At 48.9% G+C, this 19,995-nt stretch overlaps 1 protein-coding gene across 2 annotated transcripts in view; it reads left to right on the forward strand.

Moving 5' to 3' along the window:
- Positions 1-19,995, forward strand: part of CTDSPL (CTD small phosphatase like) — a 101,310-nt gene extending 81,315 nt beyond the window's left edge. For both annotated transcript variants that reach the window (XM_036267200.1, XM_036267201.1), the window contains 5 exons: positions 5,711-5,812; positions 8,774-8,830; positions 12,052-12,144; positions 15,771-15,956; positions 19,637-19,995. In XM_036267200.1, the coding sequence (XP_036123093.1) occupies positions 5,711-5,812; positions 8,774-8,830; positions 12,052-12,144; positions 15,771-15,956; positions 19,637-19,762 (564 nt within the window). In that variant the 3' untranslated portion in view covers positions 19,763-19,995. The remainder of the gene's footprint in view (positions 1-5,710; positions 5,813-8,773; positions 8,831-12,051; positions 12,145-15,770; positions 15,957-19,636) is intronic.

Raw genomic sequence — 19,995 nt, forward strand, 5'->3', positions numbered from 1 at the left:
GAATACAACAGCCAATGGGGGAAAGATTCCTTGTGTGATTTAGCCCAGTGCTCAATCAGTAAGCTGCTGACTGCTTCTTACATATGACACACTGGGTCAGGCCTGAGACTCTGTGAAATGTCCTGCAGAAAAACAAAGCCTAGCTAAAGTAACCTTCCTCTTTGAATGCTAACCTCCAGCAAGGCAGTTCTGCTGGGCACGTGTGATCCCTCCACGGCCTGCTTCACATGCAGAGCCAAAGCCAGGGCCATCTGAAGGCCCGCTCAGCTGGGATTTGTGCCTTGGAATCCCCTGCAAAATCTGCACCCCCCTGTCTAGGTTGAAGGTCACATAAACAGTAGCCTCCCTTTCTGGACCAAAACAGGGCCTCGTCAGTGCTGGGAGCCCCTGAGAGCTTGGGGCGCTGCACCACAGGCTTGTTTGTACCGAGCCCACAAACCAGGTCCCACAACCTCCTGAAAGCTTTTGCTAGGCCCTGAACAAGAAAGATGCCCCTGAGCAGGTCCCTCAGGAGTCCCCCATCTCTGCTTCTCACCTCACCCCTCTTTTTTCATTCTCCTGCTTTTCTGTTTATATGTACAGGTTTGGCATTTTGATTTTTCACAAAGCAATAATTCAAGCTCATGGTTTAAAGAAAATACTGAAAGATTCGCGTAGAAAGAAAAAAATCCCACAACTTAGTCCCAACTTCCTGGAATGACCACTTTTAATATTCTTTATATATTCTTCCAGAAACATTCTAAATAAACACAAGCATATTTACACAAATAGGAGTTTTGCAAAACAATTTTCTTTTTTGCTTTTGACAAGATATCTTGAAATCTTTTTAAATGTTAGTACATAGCATCTACCTCCTTGTTTTACATGTGATGGCATTTACTGTTTCCACATCTGCACTGTTGCTGGTATTTTCCTGTGAATATTCCTATACATGTGTTTTTATGGACTTGAGTGATAGTGTCTGTGTGATCAGTTCCTAATTGTGGAAATGCTAGGTCAAAGGACATAATTTACATTTTTGATAGATTAACGCCAGATTGTCTTCCAAAAGCCACCTTTACATTCCCACCAAGAGTGTATGGGATTTCCTATTCCCTTATCACATATTTTAATCTCTGCTCATCTGAAGATAAAGAATGGTATCAATTTATCACTTTTGATTTGAATTCCTTGATGAATGAGTATGATCATCTTTTCACAGGTTTATTGTCCATATGTCTTTCTTCTTCCGTATTCATTTCTTCCAGATTTTATATGGTGTTATCTTTATAAATGTCAAGGAAATTAGCACTTTCCTCTAAATTGATGATATATCTGTTGGCCTTGTTTATAATTATTTTGGCCACAAAGAAGTTTAATTTTAAATGTTTTTTAAATTGATTTCTTTAGAGAAAGAGGAAGGGAGAGAGAGCTAGAAACATCAATGCGAGAGAGAAACATCGATCAGCTGCCTCTTGCACACCCCCTACTGGGGATCGAGCCCGCAACCCTGGCACGTGCCCTGACCGGGAATCAAACTTGGACCTCTCAGTTCATAGGACAACACTCAATCCACTGAGCCACACCGGCCAGGCAGAAGTTTAATTTCATATAGGCAAATATATTCATCTTATTCTTTATACCTCCTGAGTTGTATGTCATGCTTAGAAAGATCAACCCACTCTATGACTGACCCATTTTTTCTTCTAGTATTTTATTTTTTTATCGATTTTTTTTTTTTTTTTTTAGAGAGGGAGGAGGGAAAGAGAATGAGAGAAATATCGATGTGAGAGAGAGACATCAGCTGGTTGCCTCCTGCATGTGCCCTGAGCAGGAATCGAACCTGCAACCTTTTGTGCCCGGACGTCGCTCTAACCAACTGAGCCACACCAGTCAGTTCCTTCCAGTGTTCTGTTGGGTTCATCATTACACTGCAGTCTGTGACCCCTGTGGAATTTATGTTGGTGTAAGGCGTGAGGCAGGGATCCAGCTTTATTTCCTTTTCCAAGTGGCCAGTCAGGTATCTCAACACCATTTGTTGAGTGATCCACCAACTTGTCTTCTGAACACCTGTTGGAAATGACATCTTTATCCAGACTTGATGTTAAACGTTGCACTTAGTAACATTTGTGTCCCAACTATGAGCTGGGATTTGGGGCTCTTCATGCATCTTATGGAAGCCTCCTGGGCTGTCTGGTAAAAGTCAGGTATTTCAGGGGAGGACACGACGGGTGGTTGTGGCTGAAACTGAGCACTCACGTACTTTGGCCCCAGGGAGGAATGCCACTGGGGCTGTGACGAGGCCTGCCGTCCCCACACTCTCGCTCGAATCACACACCACACTGACGCTCACAGCGCGAGGTTGACAGGGCAGCCGAGCCATACAAATGCTGCCGGGAGAGGGGAAATTTGTTTTCTAACAGTAACGTTTCTATACTGTTTGCCTCAGCCTTTTAAAAAGCAAGTGGTGTACTTTTTTCCACCTTATGAAGAACATAGAGGCGGAACAGCTGTTCTAGCTACAGATGGTCTAGAGTTTCCTTTGCCCCATTTTGCAGTAGGCCCCAAGATCTCTGTCCTGAGATTTGGGGAGCACAGTGTGCAGACGCTGAGCCTGAGATCTACTGTACCAAGAAGAGGTTCTAGGTCTGCAAGGTCTGTGAGGGCGTGTAGGCTGGGTGCTCTAAAGAAAGGAACTATAGCCCGGCCGGTGTGGCTCAGTGGATGAGCATCGACCCATGTACCAAGAAGTCGCCGGTTGGATTCCCGGTCAGGGCACATGGCCAGGTTGTGGACCAAATCCCTAGTGAGGGGTATGCAGGAGGCAGCCAACTGATGTCCTCTCTCATCGATGTTTCTATCTCTCTCTCTCTCCCTCTCCCTTCTTCTCTCTCTAAAATCAATAAAGAAAAAAAAATTTTTTTTTTTTTAAAGAAAGAACTATAGAGTCAACTATTTGTGGCTGCAAGTTCACCAGCAAGGACAGGAAATTTAGATCTGCTCCCAGGAAGAGAACTCCCAACCCGTGGATGACAGGTCACGGTCACTTCCTCCTCCCCCCTCCCACCATGTGCTTTCTGCCCTTCCCCTCCCATCCCCACCCTGTCCATCCCCCTGGAAATGCCCTCTGTGTGCTTTGGAGCAAGTGATTTTTGTATATAAAAGGCTCATCTTGATATAACTGGTGTTTCTCTCGTTCTTCAGCTTTATGTTGACCTGAGAGAACATTTGCTTTAGGACATTTTCTAGTTAATGATTCAAGCATCACCTGAACAGAGCAATTGAAGTAGCAAAGCACTACTGCATTTATATAGTGTCCTTGCAGGTTCCAAGGACACAGCTGTCCAGAAGAATTCTTACCAGTGGTCTGGGGGTTTGCATGCATCCAGAGCCAAGCTCAGAGGAGCCGTGTGCATTAAGGAAACGGGCTAAGGATTAGTGGGATCCTCCCAGCCCGTGGCCCCCGCCTGGCCTTGTTCTCTGGAGCCCAAATGCTGAATCAATAGTTTGCTTAACACCCTCTCTCTCTTTTTCCTCAGAGTAGTACAGTGAGTCATTTTACTTACTGCTAACCCAGAGAATGCTTGTCAAGTGCGGGTTAAATATGCTAAGAAAGTAATTTTTCTTCTTGGGTTTGGAAAATAACTGAGCCCATTTGGCAGATCTTTGGTGCTTTCAGGTACACAAGGGATAGAATTTCTAGATCCTTATTTTCCAGGCTTGCAATTACACAAAATTAAAATATTATTTCACTGTATAAATGCATAGAGAAAGGACTGGACAGATAGATACCAAACTAAAAAGGGAGACATCTGAGAAAAGGAATCGGGGGCATGGAAAAGAGAAGAGTTGTGTTTTCTTGTCTGTATTTTTTACAGAATTGTATAATAAAAAGTTAAAACAAATTTTATTCTGGTTACAAGCATGCTTTCTGTTATGGCCCAAACAAAAATAACCCAAATCCTTATGCTCACTCATAGAATGTATCTTACCCTGCCTTTTTAAAGCAGTTTTTGATATACAATTTCTTGCCCGTTTGTTTTAATTTTGATAATGACCTGCTGGCTTGTTGAATTATAATGGCACAGCCCTTCCTAGGACCTGACTCTCATGGCCCATGTCTAAGGCACATCCCTTCCCAGTGCTGCAAGGCTAGGAATACTGCGTGGAGAGCTGGGAGGAGGAAGCACCCACGCTCACTGGAGAGCTCCTCTAAAATGAGAACCGCCCATGTCCGCACATGGAGCCTCGTCCTGGTCAGCCCTGCACAGTACCCCCTGCCAGAATGACCATTGCACTTGCAAATTTACCTAACCTGATGACCGCCTGTTACCTTCACTATCGAACCAGCTAAAGTCCAAAATTAACTCCAAATCCTTGACTAAGGTTCAGTTTAGACCCCCAAAATTAAATAAATTTAGAAGGGAATACCTTTTGATTTCATTGTTTTGTTTGTTTTATTTGATAAACTAAATTGATCATTCTTCAGTGGTGAGGGACAAATATTTTCTTGTGTGTTGTTTGGCATAAAATATTGAACAGAGCTTAACCTTCTTCCAGCTCAAAGCAGTGGCTTGTTAACATTGGATACTAAATATGCCACAAAGCAAACTAAAATACTTCAAATTGTTTCTAAAATGAAGCAAGGCCACCTGGCCGGTGTGGCTCAGTGGTTGAGCGTAAACCCACGCACCAAGAGGTCGCCGGTTCAATTCCTGGTCAGGGCACATGCCCAGATTGTGGACCCGATCCCCAGTGGGGGGCATGCAGGAGGCAGCCAATTGGTGTTCTCTCTCATTGATGTTTCTATCTCTCTCTCCCTCTCCTTTCCTCTCTCTCTAAAAATCAGTGAAGAAAAAAAATTTTTTTTAATGAAGCAAGGCCCAAAGAAATAAGTACTCTAAATCAAGAATGAGGTTATCTGAAGATTATCTAGTGTTTTATTCATTCTTTATGACCTTTTTTTCACAAGGTTAGAGTCAGCTACTACAAAGACATATAAATAGATTTTCTGGTTAACATACAACATGAGGATTAAAGTATAACTTTCAGAGACAGAATCCAAGAGGTAAAAATGCCACTTTCACTCACTGTTATACCACAGTGGGGCAGGGGCAGGCACAAGGCAGGAAGCGGAACTCAGACCGGTTTATTTGTTTCCTGTTACTGGGTGCCACTTTGGATTGCATTTTGCTGGTGGGTCTGTAGTTTCTCTTCAAGTTTTTGAAAATTTCAATCACTAAAAAAAATACTGTAGTTTCCATATAGGTCTGAAATATACTTATGTACCACAGTGAATTTCAGACAAAATGTGACCCCAAGAAATGGGCCTGCATAGAGTAGCTATCATGATTAACCATTCACTTCAATGCAGCCCATTTTAATAATAACAGTGCCCATTACGTATGTGCCAGGCAGAATGTGGGCATTTTACCACAATTACAGCTGATAACAACAACCTTTCATAATAGATATTATTATCTCAACTTACAGCCAGGAAAGAGACAACTGATATTTAAACCCAGGTTCATCTGGTTCCCAGGCCTAGCCCTCCTAATAGCCATTCAGACAATGGCACAGTATTTGGTAAAAATTCAGTGGCGAACTACAAAATACCAGGCGTTTCAATGTTTGGCTTAACTTTGAACCTCATTAACATAGTATAATGTAATAACAAGAGGATTGGTTTGTGTTTTACATCAAGGTAATGATAATGCTATTTTTTCTTCAGCCGCCAGCTAAATACCTCCTTCCCGAGGTGACGGTGCTCGACTATGGAAAGAAATGCGTGGTCATTGATTTAGATGAAACACTGGTACACAGCTCATTTAAGGTAAATCAACGGAAAGGCCATCAATGATCTCTGCTTTGGTCACATTTGGATGAAAGTGTATGCTTATTAGTGGATGACTTCATTGTTCATGAAGAAATCCCAATAACAGTTGTTTATTAACTCCGGTGAACATTAACTCAGGCAGTTGAAAATTAACATAATTGGTTTGGGGAAAAGAATGCTGCCAGTATCACTGAGACCTTCTTATTTATGAGACTTGAGTTTGCAGCGCTTTAACCCCTGCAGAAGAACTCGGGTGGCACAAAGCAAGCAGTGCCCCCGGACACTGTGGTGTATCTGTCAAGGTAACCAGAGGGCCATGTGTTGCTGGGAGGGGCAGGGGAAGCACAGTCCTCACAACCTGCTCTCCTGGAAGTCTTCCCAGACTAGTGTTTGAAAGATGTCCAGCACTGAAGACCTGCAGTTACAGCATCTGAACAGAGACAGCTGTTTATTTTGACCATTCTCATAATAAGGGGTTGCCAGGGATTTTAGAAACTTCACAGCTAAATGAGTATGCACCAGCGTGACTGTCCTCCTGAAGGGTTCGGGGCTCCTCTGACATCAAGGTGAGCAGCAGGGAGTCTCCATTCTGTCACCTTCCTCACGCTCCAGCAAAAAATAATTACAAGTGACCAGAGGACCTCCATGCGGGAACAGCTGTAATTACATTATTAAGAAATGAGTTGATGAACCATTTCCCATTTTTTGAAATGGAGTAAATGATTTCAAAGAGGCCAATGATGAGAAGGTTTGCAAACGGGGGGTTGGTGTGCTGGGGGAAGAAGCAGGTGTCTGGGGTCCTGGTCCTGTTTGCCTTGGGGTATTTCTGGCAATGGGACGGCTCTGCTAGTGCTGGCCAGTTAGACCACTTTCCACCCTGTATCTGCATCCCAGGACTCCCCCGCTTCCCTAGAGACGTGAAGGCACCGGCCAGGAGGGGGTGTGTCTCACGTGGACTAGAGTCCTTCCTTATGGTTGTGTGGGACGCGCAAGAGCCATCAAATTTGCCTGCAGACCTTAATGCTAGAAATGTTTTTCCTTGTGCCTGCTCTCACTCAACAGAGACCTTCGTTGACAGGCGAAGGCCAGGTGCTCATCTTTGAGTCCTTTGGGAGAATGGAAGAGGGACCACACTTCCTTTAGCCCTGAGAAATGGCCTGTCCGACCACTGGGGCATGTTGTATCCCTTCATCTTCCAATACCTCGAGGGCCCTTCCAGGATTGGTCCAGGGCTGGTGGCCTTGTGGCCCAGCTCAGCTCTGAAAGGCACTGCAAGCCTTCAACCCCCTCCTCCCCTGAGAGCAAGTTGCTCAGAACTGTTTCAAGTCTGTCTGGAAGGAAGCCCTTTAGAACAGGGGTCAGTTGCCATCACAGCGTAGACAGCTTCTCCCCAGTAGCTCTGAGTGTGGGCAGCGCTCGCCAGACCGCCCAAGGTTACTGAGGGCTCCCAGCTCCAAAGGCAGGGCCGTGTCTCCGGGGCCTGCTCACTGGGTATTCATCAGACAAGCTGATGTGAACAGCATCTTCTCATTTCCTCTCGCCCTGACCTGCTGCATTTGCAAGCAGAATATACTGTATTGTATGGTTTTTATGTTCTGGGCATTTCAGAGCCCTTCGAGAATTCAGAAGCTGTGAGCCTCTCTCCTTGAAGATGTATGACTGTACACGCAGGCTCACATTCGAGGGCAGAGCCCCGGCTTTGGCACACGTGGCCTCCTTCACACCACACGTGACAGGATCCAGGGCAGGTGCTCGCTCTGAGCTGGGGATTGGTTTTCCTCCTTTAATATACTCTGTGGAATATGATTTCACAATCTAATGTCTTCTGAGAGTTTCTTCCCTCCATCTCCTTTGTTTTGTTTTTAGCATGATTCTGTATTTTAGTTGTGGAGTTGTTATAGTTGTGAACTCACCCTTGGCCTTCCCACCACAGGAGTGAAGAAACTGCTATCTTAAGCCTTAGGTGCTCTGCTTCATGTTTAGTAATGTGTCTGTGATCTTATATTTTCCACATTTCTTTAGTTTACATATCAAAGAAAAATGTGTGTTTGTACAGTAATGGGTCTGCCCAGAGATTCTGTACCCAGCACCGCTGCCCGGGGCCACTACACACATTCTCCTTCCCTCCGTGGCTCTCCTTCTTGTCCCAGGGGTCTGCAGCCTGATATTCTCCTGGGCCTGTTCATTTGAGTAGTTTTCTATACAATTTGTGGAGTCTCATTTAGAATTACATGTGAGTTCATCCTTGGGAACACAGTGACTGCTGAAGAATCCTAGTTGAGTGTTAAATGTCATTCATATTGTCAACCTAGTTTTAAATATGCAGCAGTTTCTGAGTGTTATGAGCAGTGTAGAGTGGCCTGCAATCCCTTATGCTCGGGACTGGATGGAGCCATGGACACTCTTCATAGTAATGATGGAAGAGAGTAGAAACCAAGGTCCAGAGCGAGGAAGAGCCTACCCAAGGTCGAGGTGTGTGGCCTCTGACCTCACCCCCCACAAGTCCTTGGCCCTGCTTTGTGTCCATGGTCTGTGCATCTCCTGCCCATCACAGGGCCAGTATTAATTATTGTCCCCAAAGAGCACTGTCCTCTAGGACCTTTGGTCTCTCATCGCCTCCCCCTGGTGGCCAACAGCGGTGCCCTATTATCCAGAGCTGGAGTTTCTGAGGAGCCCCATTCCCTAGGGAGGCTGCCCCACCCTTTGTGGTTGAGAAAAGGCAGGTGATAAAGAGGTTGAACCAAGATGCTGAAAATGTAACAATATTCAGAAAAAATAATAACAGTGTGCTTTCCTGCTTATGCTTATTTTAAGGAACCTGGGCACGCTTCAACATCCTTCTGAACTGTTTTTTCCAAAAAATAAAAACATTGGTACAGGCAAGCTTTTTTCTTGCTAAAATTTCCAACCTTATTTCATCCTTTCAGACATATTAATTATAGTTTCTTTTCTCTCTAGCCTATTAGTAATGCTGATTTTATCGTTCCGGTTGAAATCGATGGAACCATACATCAGGTAAGAATCAAAGCTAAATCTGAGTTTCAATGAGTGTGTTTTAGTAATTACATTTCTTCTGAACTTTATTTCTGAATTCCCATTTCAGTAATAATCGTATGACTGAATCAAAAGGAAGCAAACTTTGTACAATAAATACAATGGTTTTCTGCTTTTTTCACCCATGGATTTGTTTTATACTGAGTTTATAAGGGAAATTATAAATATTAGATGTGGTTGCAAGTTCAAATAGTTCTTTGATTTGATGCAGACTTTTAGAAGTTTCCATATCCCCCACTGGTCTAGTTTGATGGTCTAATTAACTTCCTCATGTAATTGCTTTCGGCTACTCTCCTAGCAGGAAATGCCACAAGCCAACCACTTACGGTGATTGTCAGGAAAAGGTGTCCATTTCCAGTGCTAGCCACTCCAGCCTGATCTTGTCTGTCCTACGTCATGTTCTCCAGTGAACTTTTAGCAAACATCCAGTCCAAAAAGAAGGGGAGAAGGGGGTGTGTTTGGGGATCAGCAGACAATGTTGAATAAAGACGCCCTAGCCAGTTGGCGTGCATCTTTGTTCTGTTTTTTTTCCCCCTCACCTGCATGAAGCTCCCCTGGGAATAGCTTCATCTATGAACATATTGAAAACCTCGCAGGAAAAGTAGCCTTGGAGGGGGCCTTTGTCAGTTTCCCACCGGGGTGATCTGACCATCTTCCTGTCAGCCCTCCGCTCTTGAAGTGAGAATCTCTGGACTGATAGGTTTATAGCCCAGGAAGGGAAATCTGTCTTGGTGTTTCAGCCATAACAGCGTGTCTTTCCTTAACGATGCCAGTGGTCTCTGATCCTTGAGGGTAGGGTGTCAGAACTGCCACGGCCTTGGAAATCAGCTGGTCTAGCCACCTCATTGTCCAGATGGGGAAACTGAGACTCAGCCAGCAAAAGTGTTGTTTCAAGGTCATACAACAGGAAGAATTAAAATGAGACTTCGAGTCTCCTGCCCCCTGCCCTGCCAGGAAGCCGTCCCTGGAAAAGGGATGCAGCTTTGTTCCTAGCATCTCCACACTTCATGCTTTTAAAAGCCATCAGGGAGCCAAAACGGGAGGCACTTGGGCATTTAACATTTGCAAAAGCATCAACTGAATTAACTTAGCATCTGAGAAGCAGTTAAGGCTTCTGCATTTATTATCTTGGCTCACGTTACAAAGTAACGAGACAAAGGAGAGGCTGCCCACTGGCATGGCAAGAATTAGGAAAGAAATTAATACCTCGTGACTATGAGCATGCCCCTCAGGGCCTGACCTGCCATGGCCAGACCATTCTTGAAGGAGCCACCCAGCTTCCCCCACCTCCCTCCAGACTGTTCTGTGATACCCCAAGGCACCAGGGCTGGGATCAAAAACTCTCTTTCCTGAGGGAATGAAGCCACAGGCGCCAAGAGGAGGACCAAAGCCCTGGCGAAGGCCGTGGCCTCGTTCAAGTAATCCAGGATAGGCTGTGCAGGTCCCAATGGGCCTATTCTTGGTTACTTGCACAGGGACGCGGGCCTGGACGCCGACATCCGGGCCCAGGACCCTCCTCTCTGCCAGAGGCACCAACACCACAGTTCCCAAATCAGTCTCCCACCCTTTGCATGTAGCAAAGCCTGCTTTCCAAGCAGTATTCCCAGGGAGACTGAGGACCACGGGCCACACCATTCCCTGCACCAAGAGTCTTGTGGGCCAAGTGAGGCCTGGAGCTACTGCAGCCACAGGCCCTGCCCTTGGGCCCCCACCCGGCCTCCCAGGTCCACAGAGCCCTGTCGGCACCCCCCCCCCCTTACCCCGGCCATTCTGCTTCTCTCGCCACAGACCTATGCTCACTTTACTTTCTCAGGCCTCCACAAGCTTCCCATCGTGTCCTGGCTCTACAGAATCCCTCTGTGGGGTACAGCGCCCACTGTCTGCCCTCTGTTACTCCTCTCGTAGAATATCCAACCTGCTCCGTCTGCCATTTGGGCTGCACATACTCCCTCCCACCTATCTTTCACACTTTGTCTTCAGCAGTTTCTCCTGTCCCCCATCTCCCCTCTTCAGTGGTTGCGTCGGAAGAGCTGGTCACAGAGGGCTCTGGCCATTCTCTAACACCCAGGTCCAGGTCTGGGTTAGTCCAGGTCTCATGCTCAAACTGTTTCCTCTGCTGGGAAGCTCACTTATCCTCATTGGCCTGGTGAACTCCTATTCATCCTTTAAGGTCCAAGCCAAATAGTACCTTCTGTGATTCCCTCCCCTTGAGAGGGGAATTGATTGTTCTTAATTTACCCCTCTGTAAAGTTTATTATGCGTGTTTGTTTTGATACATTTTTGTGTACATCTGCTCTAGACTGTGAGCTCTTTACGGGCAAGGCCTGTGTTTTATTCATCTTTGTACCTGCTTCAGGCTGAGCACAAAGCTGAGGCTCAGTGAACACAAATTGAATTGAATTTTAACAAGTTTGACTTATTTTAGGGAAGTGGCTAATTTTGAATGGAATTTATTCAAGTTTTAATGAGTTCTTCTCTCCTCCTACCTCCTCTATCTTCACTTACCAGCGTTGCCTTCTCGCCCATGTCTTTCTGCCTCAGATTTGTTCAGATGCCCCAGTCAGGAGCAGAGCCCGGCTCCTCTAGAAAACGCTTTGCCTCCCTCTGCTCCTGACGGCTTGTTCCTGGGGCCTGGGATTTGGCTGGCTTCACATTCCCTGAAGCATTCATTTCTGTGCCAAGCCCAAGCTCAGTGTCCCCTGTGGTATCCATGGTGCCTTCCCAAGCCCACAAGGAAGGCGCTTCCTCCGCGGGCCTTCCGAGCGAGGGAGGTGTTCCCACAGAGCAACCCCAAACCTGCTGGGTTGGGTTGGACATCCAGAAGGACACCCCCCAAACCGTGGCCTGTGTCCACGTGGATCTGACCAGAGCATGTGCCGAGAAGCACTTGGGAAGGGAACAAGTCGTCTCTCGCAAGCAGGGCGCGACCCTTACACCACTGGTTCTGAAAATCCCCGGGGCTGTCAGGACCCTGGTCGGCTTTGCTTCCTCCCTCAGGAGGAGCGTTTGCACTGAGTGTCTGGCATGAAATGCCACGTCAAGTACCTAGCCCCTCGGAAAATCTGCGTCTTCGGACCGCACACAGACCCCAGGGCAGGAGGCGGGGACTGTCAGGACTTCTTCCTGCACTGGTGTTTGGGCCCAGGCACACCTGACCCGCTCGCTGCTTCCTGCCGTTGCAGGTGTATGTGCTGAAGCGGCCGCATGTGGACGAGTTCCTCCAGAGGATGGGGCAGCTCTTCGAGTGTGTGCTCTTTACTGCCAGCTTGGCCAAGGTGAGTCCTGCCCCCAGCCCGAGCTCCCGGCCCCTCCACCCCTACCGGGTCTGTCAAACAGCCCTTTGTTAAGGTGGGGGAAGCTGTTTCTATGGTGACACATTCCCATCCCAGATGGGATGGATGCAGGCCATGTGCACAGTGCCAGCCTGAAAGGCTTCTGGGTTACCATGGTGACAGGGAGCCCTCGGAACAAATGCTCCATGAAGTTGCTGTGTGCAGCCGCCTGAAGCTGCCTGTCCACAGAGCAGGAGATCACAGGTGTGCCCAGTGTAACCAAGGAAGGTGTCTGCATCTCACCTGCTCACTGGCAACCACATGCTGGAGGCTCGGGCCTCTGTGCCCTTGGGTTTGCTTACACAGGTGTGGGGGGGAGGTAAGGGCCCGCGCCTGACCCACGTGCCTGGGCCCAGTGAGAGTTCTGACTGTGCTAATGAGTCCCGTGATCTCAGGCAAGTTACTTCACTTCTCACACCTGGGTTTCTTCTGTTGACGTGGGGTAACTTCATCTACCTTGTGGGGTGGAGCAAAATCAGGCATGTGGAGGGCTTAGCACAGTGTCTGACTCACGCAGCAAGTATTCCCGGGTAACTGCTGTGTTCCGAATGCTGTGCTGGGCCCTGGCCCACGGTACTGTTCCCACTGCCGTTGCTCATTATATAACTCTAATGATGATCAAATAGTTCACACATGTTTTGGCTTGTAGCTTGGTATGAATCTCTGACCCAGCGTCTGCGTTGGCTCTGATCAAATGGCATGCTTTCTTTGCCCTCTCCCACTGGTTACGGGAGTTACCTGGTTCATGGGACCCCAGTATGGTGCAGTCTGTCCTTTAACAGGTGTGCTGAGGTCCTGTGCAGTGCAGGACAGTCAGGCCATGCTCCTCAGAGAAAATCCTTACCATGCTCATCTCTCAAACCTGATGGGGCCAACACCATCCATTTCTTTTTTTTTTTTTTTATCCTCACCTGAGGACATTTTTTCATTTTTTGTTCAGATAGAGTGGGAGGGAGAGAGAGGACGAGAGAGAGTGTGAGAAACATCGATGTGAAAGGGACACATCGAGTGGCTGCCACCCCGCACGACCCAACCAGGGCTGGGGACAAACTAAAACCGAGATACGTGCCCTTAGTGGGAACTGAACCTGGGTCTCTCTGGACCGCAGGCCGATGCTCTAACCGCTGAGCCAAACCGGCCAGGGCCCATCCATTTCTTAGTGGCATCATCATTGTCCCTCAGTGGCCCCAAAGATGAGCTTTGTGGAGCCCGAGTTAGCCACGTGCCTGTGTGACCTGCTCCAAGAACACATGCAGCCACGTCTCCTGTGCCCTGTACCCACAGCTCTCGTCTTGCCGGGGCTCCGTATGCAGAGTTCCCAGACGTGCTGCTGTGCCCGCCTGAGTGCTCCTGGTTTGGGCCATCGCTCTGTCATGGCCAAGGTGAGAGAGAACCTCACCTGCACAACATTCTGCCAGGCTCACTGCCAGGCCCTAAAGCATGAGCTGGCAGAGGTGGAATCCAAGAACCGGCCTTACTCTCATGTGCGACATGGAGAGTGTGGCCTCGGGGAAGACAGCCTCCCGGTGCACACTCTGCCAGACGAGTGCCACCAGGGCTGACTGATCTCCGTGTCCGTGGCTCTTCTGTCGGTGCTCTGGGTGCCGAGGGCCCTCAGCGGTACCCAAAGAAATAACAAACAGGGAGCCTGCCGGTGCTGATGGACTGAGTTGTTTTTCCTTTGGCAGAATTGGAAACGCTCCTCCTTGGCACTGTCCCCCGCACCCCCTTAAACATCCTTGCTCAGTCTCTTTTCCTGGACTGCCCCACCTGCCCCTCCATCTGTCTCTCCACCTTCTCTCGCTGCTACTCCAGCCTGGCCCCGCCATCCCGCTCTTTCCTGCCATGCTGACAGGTGGGCACTCCCCAGTGCCTGGCTCTGGGCTCAGCTCCCAGCCAGCACGGTTGGCACAGTGACCTCCTGGCCCACCGCCCAGGGGCCAACAGGAGCCTGAGCTGACTGTCAGAGCCCTTCAGTGTCTGCGTCCTCGTCTTGGTTTCCTTCCTTCACTCATTCACTCAAGTACTTACTTAGTACCTACCGTGTGCCAAGTGCTATACTAGGCCCCGAGGATACGCAGAGAACTAGAGACGAAGGCCCAGTCCCATGAAGCTCGCATTGCCCTATTCGTCTCTGCGGCCCGGGGCCCCAGCCGTGGACACTCCCTTGGAAGGTGTGGGCCACCACCAGTGGCCGTGACCATGAGGAAGGTAACCATCCTTCCCATTTAGAGTGAGGCCCCATAACTCACCCGGGGAACCTGCAGGGCCCTGGTCAACAGGAAGTACAGCCTGCTCCTGGACTCTCCTCCTCCAGGTGTCTCGGGAGAGGGGCACTTGTCACAGCGCAGGAGCTGCTGCTTTGCGGCTTTGCACCCTGCTGGGCCCGCTTGTGCGCCGGCTGCCGTGCCTCCCCGCTGGCCTTCCCAGCACCACCAGCCTCCCGGGCGGAGTCGCTGGGCCCCTCGCGTGTGTCGGGTGCTGAGGCCTGGCTTCACCCCGGGGTTGGGACTGCCACTCTTTGGCCTCCAGCTCCAGCCACTCGGTCTGGCCCAGTCTTTTAGATACCTGCATTTATGAAGATTTTCCCTCGGGGATGACCCCTTTATTTCTTTATCCATTCCAGCTGCTTTGGGGGAAATTGCCCAGGCCATGAGAAAGGCCCAAGCAGGCTGACCCCCAGCTGCAAGCTGGGTTCAGACTCCCTCCCATCAACTCCCCGGCTCCAAGGAAATGGAAGAGGGGTCTGGGCCCCACATTCTGAGACAGTCGGGCTGATCAGGCCTAGTTGCCTAGAGCACCTCTAGGGCAGGGTGGCCTCATGCCACTCAAGGCCAATGAAAAGTCAGCTCATTGGTTGTTCATGGATGGGGTCAGCACTCTAAGGTGCTGGGATGTCCTGGTGCAGACGCCAGGCAAGCCTGGGTCCTGACAAGTGAAGAAAAATAAAGTAACCCACATGGTGATCAGCTCCATGAAGGAAATGACTGGGGCGACAGAGCAGTATCCTGAAAGGAAGACGCAGGAGGACTATAGATGGACGGGAAGGGACGCCAAGACTTGACAGATTGGGTACAGGAGAGGCCCATGCAGAGAACTGGGGAGACTGTTCATGCAGAGGGGGCCCTGGTCCCCGCCATGTTCAAAGCCAGTGTGGCTGCAGGGCATATAGAGGCCGTGGAGAGGTCGCAGAAACCGGGCAGCTGCAGCCGTACTGGGCATGGCAGGGAGGAGTGTGGGCCTCACTGCAGCGAGAGGGCTGGAAAGGAGGCCAAGGGGAAGAGCGAGAACCTCGAGGCTCCCACGGCCACCCCAGGCAGCGACTCAAGGACTAGACGAGGGCCATGACCAGGTCACAGAGAGGCAGGCATTTCTGACGGATGGGATGTGAGAAGTGAGAGAAATGGAAGAATCCAGGGTGTCTTACACACCGAGAGGAAAACGACCGGATCCTGGAACGTGCGTCGATGTCCATCCCCTTCGGGACAGCAGGCTGCGTCTTGCTGCCGCAGGTCAGGGTTTCTGGGCTCTTCCAGGCGCCCAGCCTTCATTGCGACACTGCTTTCCAGTACGCAGACCCCGTGGCCGACCTGCTGGACCGTTGGGGGGTGTTCCGGGCCCGGCTCTTCAGAGAGTCCTGCGTCTTCCACCGTGGGAACTACGTGAAAGACCTGAGCCGCCTGGGCCGGGAGCTGAGCAAAGTGATCATCGTGGACAACTCCCCGGCCTCGTACATCTTCCACCCCGAGAACGCAGTAAGTGCCCGAGGTAGCGCAGGGCTCCCACGGAGCTGGGCCGCAGCTGTGCCCGCGGGCGCCCGGACCGGGCTTCCCGGCCTCTTCCTTGGGGAAATCCCAGCTCGGCCACTTGGTAACTGCATGGCATTGGTCAGGTTATGTAACCTCCCTGGGGTTGCCCACCTGACATGTGAGGTTACAGGAGTGCTGATCTCGGAGGATGGTTGGAGGGTTGATCGTGTGGCAGGACGTGAGGAGCACTTGACACAGGGCTCTCGATGGGGAACTGCTCAGTGAGCCTGTATCTTAGCGTTTTTAGTTCAGTGACAGAAGGGCTGTGGGTCACGAACCTCCTGGGGCTGGCGGCTGCCGGGACTTAGGACTCAGACTCAGAGGCCTGGGTGATGTCTTCAACAGAAGTAGTTCTTAAACAGGAGTGAATAAAACACTTTAATAAGGTCTTGAGATAAGGCTGCCAGGCTTTACTGGCTCGTAATGATGTGTAAAAGGTATATAATGGGAACATTTCCTACATAAAACTCCCTGGAGCGTGGCTGCTCTCCATGTCTGCTTGCTGGGTGCAGTGTGACTCTCAGAACAAGACCCCTCCCGCCCATGTTTCCCGGGGAAAGGAGGTCAGCCAGGCCCAGTGCTGACCGCTGACCCCCAGCAATGTCCCCACACCAGGCCCTTCACTCAGGGAGCTTTCCCTGGAGAGGAGGCTTCCTCCCAAGCCCAGGCTGCTCAGACTTGACAGAAGCCTGCGCAGGGGCCTTTTCCTGAGCCAGAACTTGGTTGGTCCACTTATCATGTAAACATGAGTTCAAATTGGATTCAGTTAGTGTGTCATCATTATTATAAGAAACCTGCCAAATTTATTATATTTAAATATGTTCATTTTAATGAGTTGATCAAATTCAACAGTGTATTTTGTAATGTCTTAACAGATAAGGCTTCCTTTTTATGGCTTTTGTTTTAGAGAGAAAGGGAGAGAGAGAGAAACATTGATGTAAGAGAGAAATATTGATGTGTCGCCTCCCGCATGCCCCCCACTGGGGATCAAGCCCACAACCTGCACCTGTGCCCTGACTAGGAATCGAACTGGCGACCTCTTGGTGCACAGTCGACACTAACCGGGCATGGCTTACTTTTTAATGCAATCACAATTCGGCTGTCACATCTGACAAACCGACAGTTTCTTATCTGATATCAGGCTGTGTTCATGGACTCTGTTATCTCGAGATGTTTTCTTACATTTGGATTGTTTGAATCAGAATCCAAACAAGACATTTGTTTAATGTCTCTTGATTCTTTTCTAATCTTAACACTTCTCCTTCCCCTTGCCCTTTGTCTTCATGCCTTTTGTTTGTTGAGTAAATTCCAGTTATTTGTCTTGTAGAAATGTCCTACATTCTGGATTTGCCCAATCGCAGCCTCGTGGTGGTGTTGGATACGTTTTCCAGCCGCTGTGTTTTCTCTAAACACAAAGTTAGGTCCTTACTGCTTGATTAAATTCAGGCTGTTTTCTTTTTCAAGGTGGCATTGTGTGCCTTCGTGGTACCACATCAGGAGACACATAATGTCAGGCTGTCCCACTTTTAAAGATTTTAAACTGATACTTGGATTTTGGTGGTCTTGGCCGGATTCACCCATTTAAAAATTCCCAGCACCCTTTCACCCCAAAATGTCAGCAGCCCTTGATCATTGCCTACATACTCCTTAGGAATTGCAAAATGGTGATTTCTAAATGTTTTCATTCTTCCTTCATTTGTTGGCTGGAATTCTCATTTATTTACTTGTAAAATCTTGGTTCTTTTTCTTTAAGTCTGCAATTTCAGCGTAATGAGTTGGTGCTCTAGCGGCTTCCCAAGATAACCAATGATTTCTTTTTATGTATCATCGTGAACTCATGGATTTTTTTTATTGTTACCATTTAATCCATTTATTGCTCTTTTCCATGCTTAAATCTTCACTTTTGGCCAATAGACACCCCTGCAAATAAGGGTAGTCTTTGATAGCGTCCTGCTTTCTGGTCCAACAAGAAGTTTCAGGCTCATCTTGCCCATGTCTTGCTTCAACCCTATTATCAGCCATTTTTCTCTGGAGCCTGGTCCGTATTAGTGGAAATGGTACTTGGGGACCACAATTTGGGTGGGTTCTCATTGTTCCTGGAATGTCCTTTCCTTTTAGCCCTTTCTAATGGACAGACTAAAATATACATATTTTTGAGCCCCGGCTGGTGTGGCTCATCTGGTGCACCAAAAGGTTGCCAGTTTGATTCTTGGTCAGGGCACATGCCTGGGTTTCTAGCTTCATCACCAGTTGGGGGCGTGCAGGAGGAAGTTGATCGATGTTTCTCTCTCATCGATGTTTCTGTCTCTCTCTCCCTCTCACTTCCTCTCTCTCTAAAATCAATAAGTGAAAAAAAAATTTGTTTTAAACTGTCAACAAAGCCCTGGCTGGTTTGCTCAGTGGTTAGAGCGTCAGCCCGTGGATCAGAGAGTCCCAGGTTCAGTTCCCACTAAGGGCACGTACCTCCGTTACAGTTTGTCCCCGACCCGGTTGGGGTCGTGTGGGTGGCGGCCACTTGATGTGTCCCTTTCATGTCGATGTTTCGCTCTCTCTCTCCCTCTCCCTCCCTCCCGCTCTATCTGAAGATGAATGCAAAAATGTCCTCAGGTGAGGGTAAAAAAAAAAAGCTCCAGCAGGTTTGGCTCAGCAGTTGGAGTGTCGGCCTGCAGTCCAGAGAGACCCAGGTTTGGTTCCCTCTAAGGGCATGTACCTCGGTTGCGGTTTGTCCTCGGCCCTGGTTGGGTCGTGTGGGTGGCAACCACTCAATGTGTCCCTTTCATGTCGATGTTTTTCTCTCTCTCTCTCCCTCCCACTCTATCTGAACAAAATATCAAAAAAGAAAAAAAATATGAAACTGTCAACAAAGATAAGTTCAGATAAGTCTTGTCATTTTGACCCTCTCCCAAATTTCTGCCCCTTCCCTTAGGAGTAGTCAATTTTTGGTAATCTTACCTTATTTGTCTTTTAAATTACCTACTGAATTATGTTTCTAAGCAGTCTTTTGATTCATAAAAAGTCAAAATATTACTTTTAAACTATTTTGAATTCCCCATATTTCTTTTTAAATCTCTTCCTCCTAGATACTACCACCCCTTTGTCTAAAACTAAAGAGAAGTCCCGTCTCGGCCATGGCTTCAGAAGGTCCTGAAATGTTTACTTCTCCTTCAGACTGCTCAGTGCTGAGCATGGAGGCTCCCCACTTCTCTCTGCCACACAACATGGCACAGGAACCCCAAGTGGCCCCTCCTGTCCCCTCTACGTAGGCTCCCTGGTGTAGGTAGTGGGCAGGTCCTCTGACCCCGGTTCTCTGAGGTGCAGAGAGTTGGTTTGAAGGGAAGAGTTTTCTGACATTAGCAAGTAGAAGGCTAGTTCCCACATATTCCGCACCCCGGCCACCTTTTCTGCGGCAGGAAAACAAAACAGGCAGAGGCAGGCAGACTGGCCGAACCAGGTTGCTGCGGGTTGATCTTAGCTGGGGTGGGGGACACACAAGATGATGGTGTGGTGATGGCCGGACACCTGGCCTCCTTAGTGAAGAAAATGTTAGCATAAAACGGGCACCCAGGCAGGCTCGGAGCAGCCCAGCCCCGGAACAGCCCTGCTGCCCCGCACATCCTGTCTTCCAGGTGCCTGTCCAGTCCTGGTTCGATGACATGACGGACACGGAGCTGCTGGACCTCATCCCCTTCTTCGAGGGCCTGAGCCGGGAGGATGACGTGTACAGCATGCTGCACAGGCTCTGCAGCAGGTAGCCCCGGCTCGCCCGCCGCCTGCGCCTCGAACCCCAGCCCTGGGGGCCTGCCTGGCCTCGGCTGCCCGGGAGCTGGAAGAGAGGACACTCCGTGCTTCAGGCCACGGGGTGAATGTGGCCATACCTACCTGTTTTATATTTTAAAAACAGAAACAACTATTTTAAAATGAACTCTTTTAATGAATTTCATAAAGGGACATGCATTTTACCGGATTTGCTTTTCTTAATACATAC

This window comes from Molossus molossus, unplaced genomic scaffold (genome assembly GCF_014108415.1).
Source record: "Molossus molossus isolate mMolMol1 unplaced genomic scaffold, mMolMol1.p scaffold_m16_p_18, whole genome shotgun sequence".
NCBI classification, from domain to species: domain Eukaryota; kingdom Metazoa; phylum Chordata; class Mammalia; order Chiroptera; family Molossidae; genus Molossus; species Molossus molossus.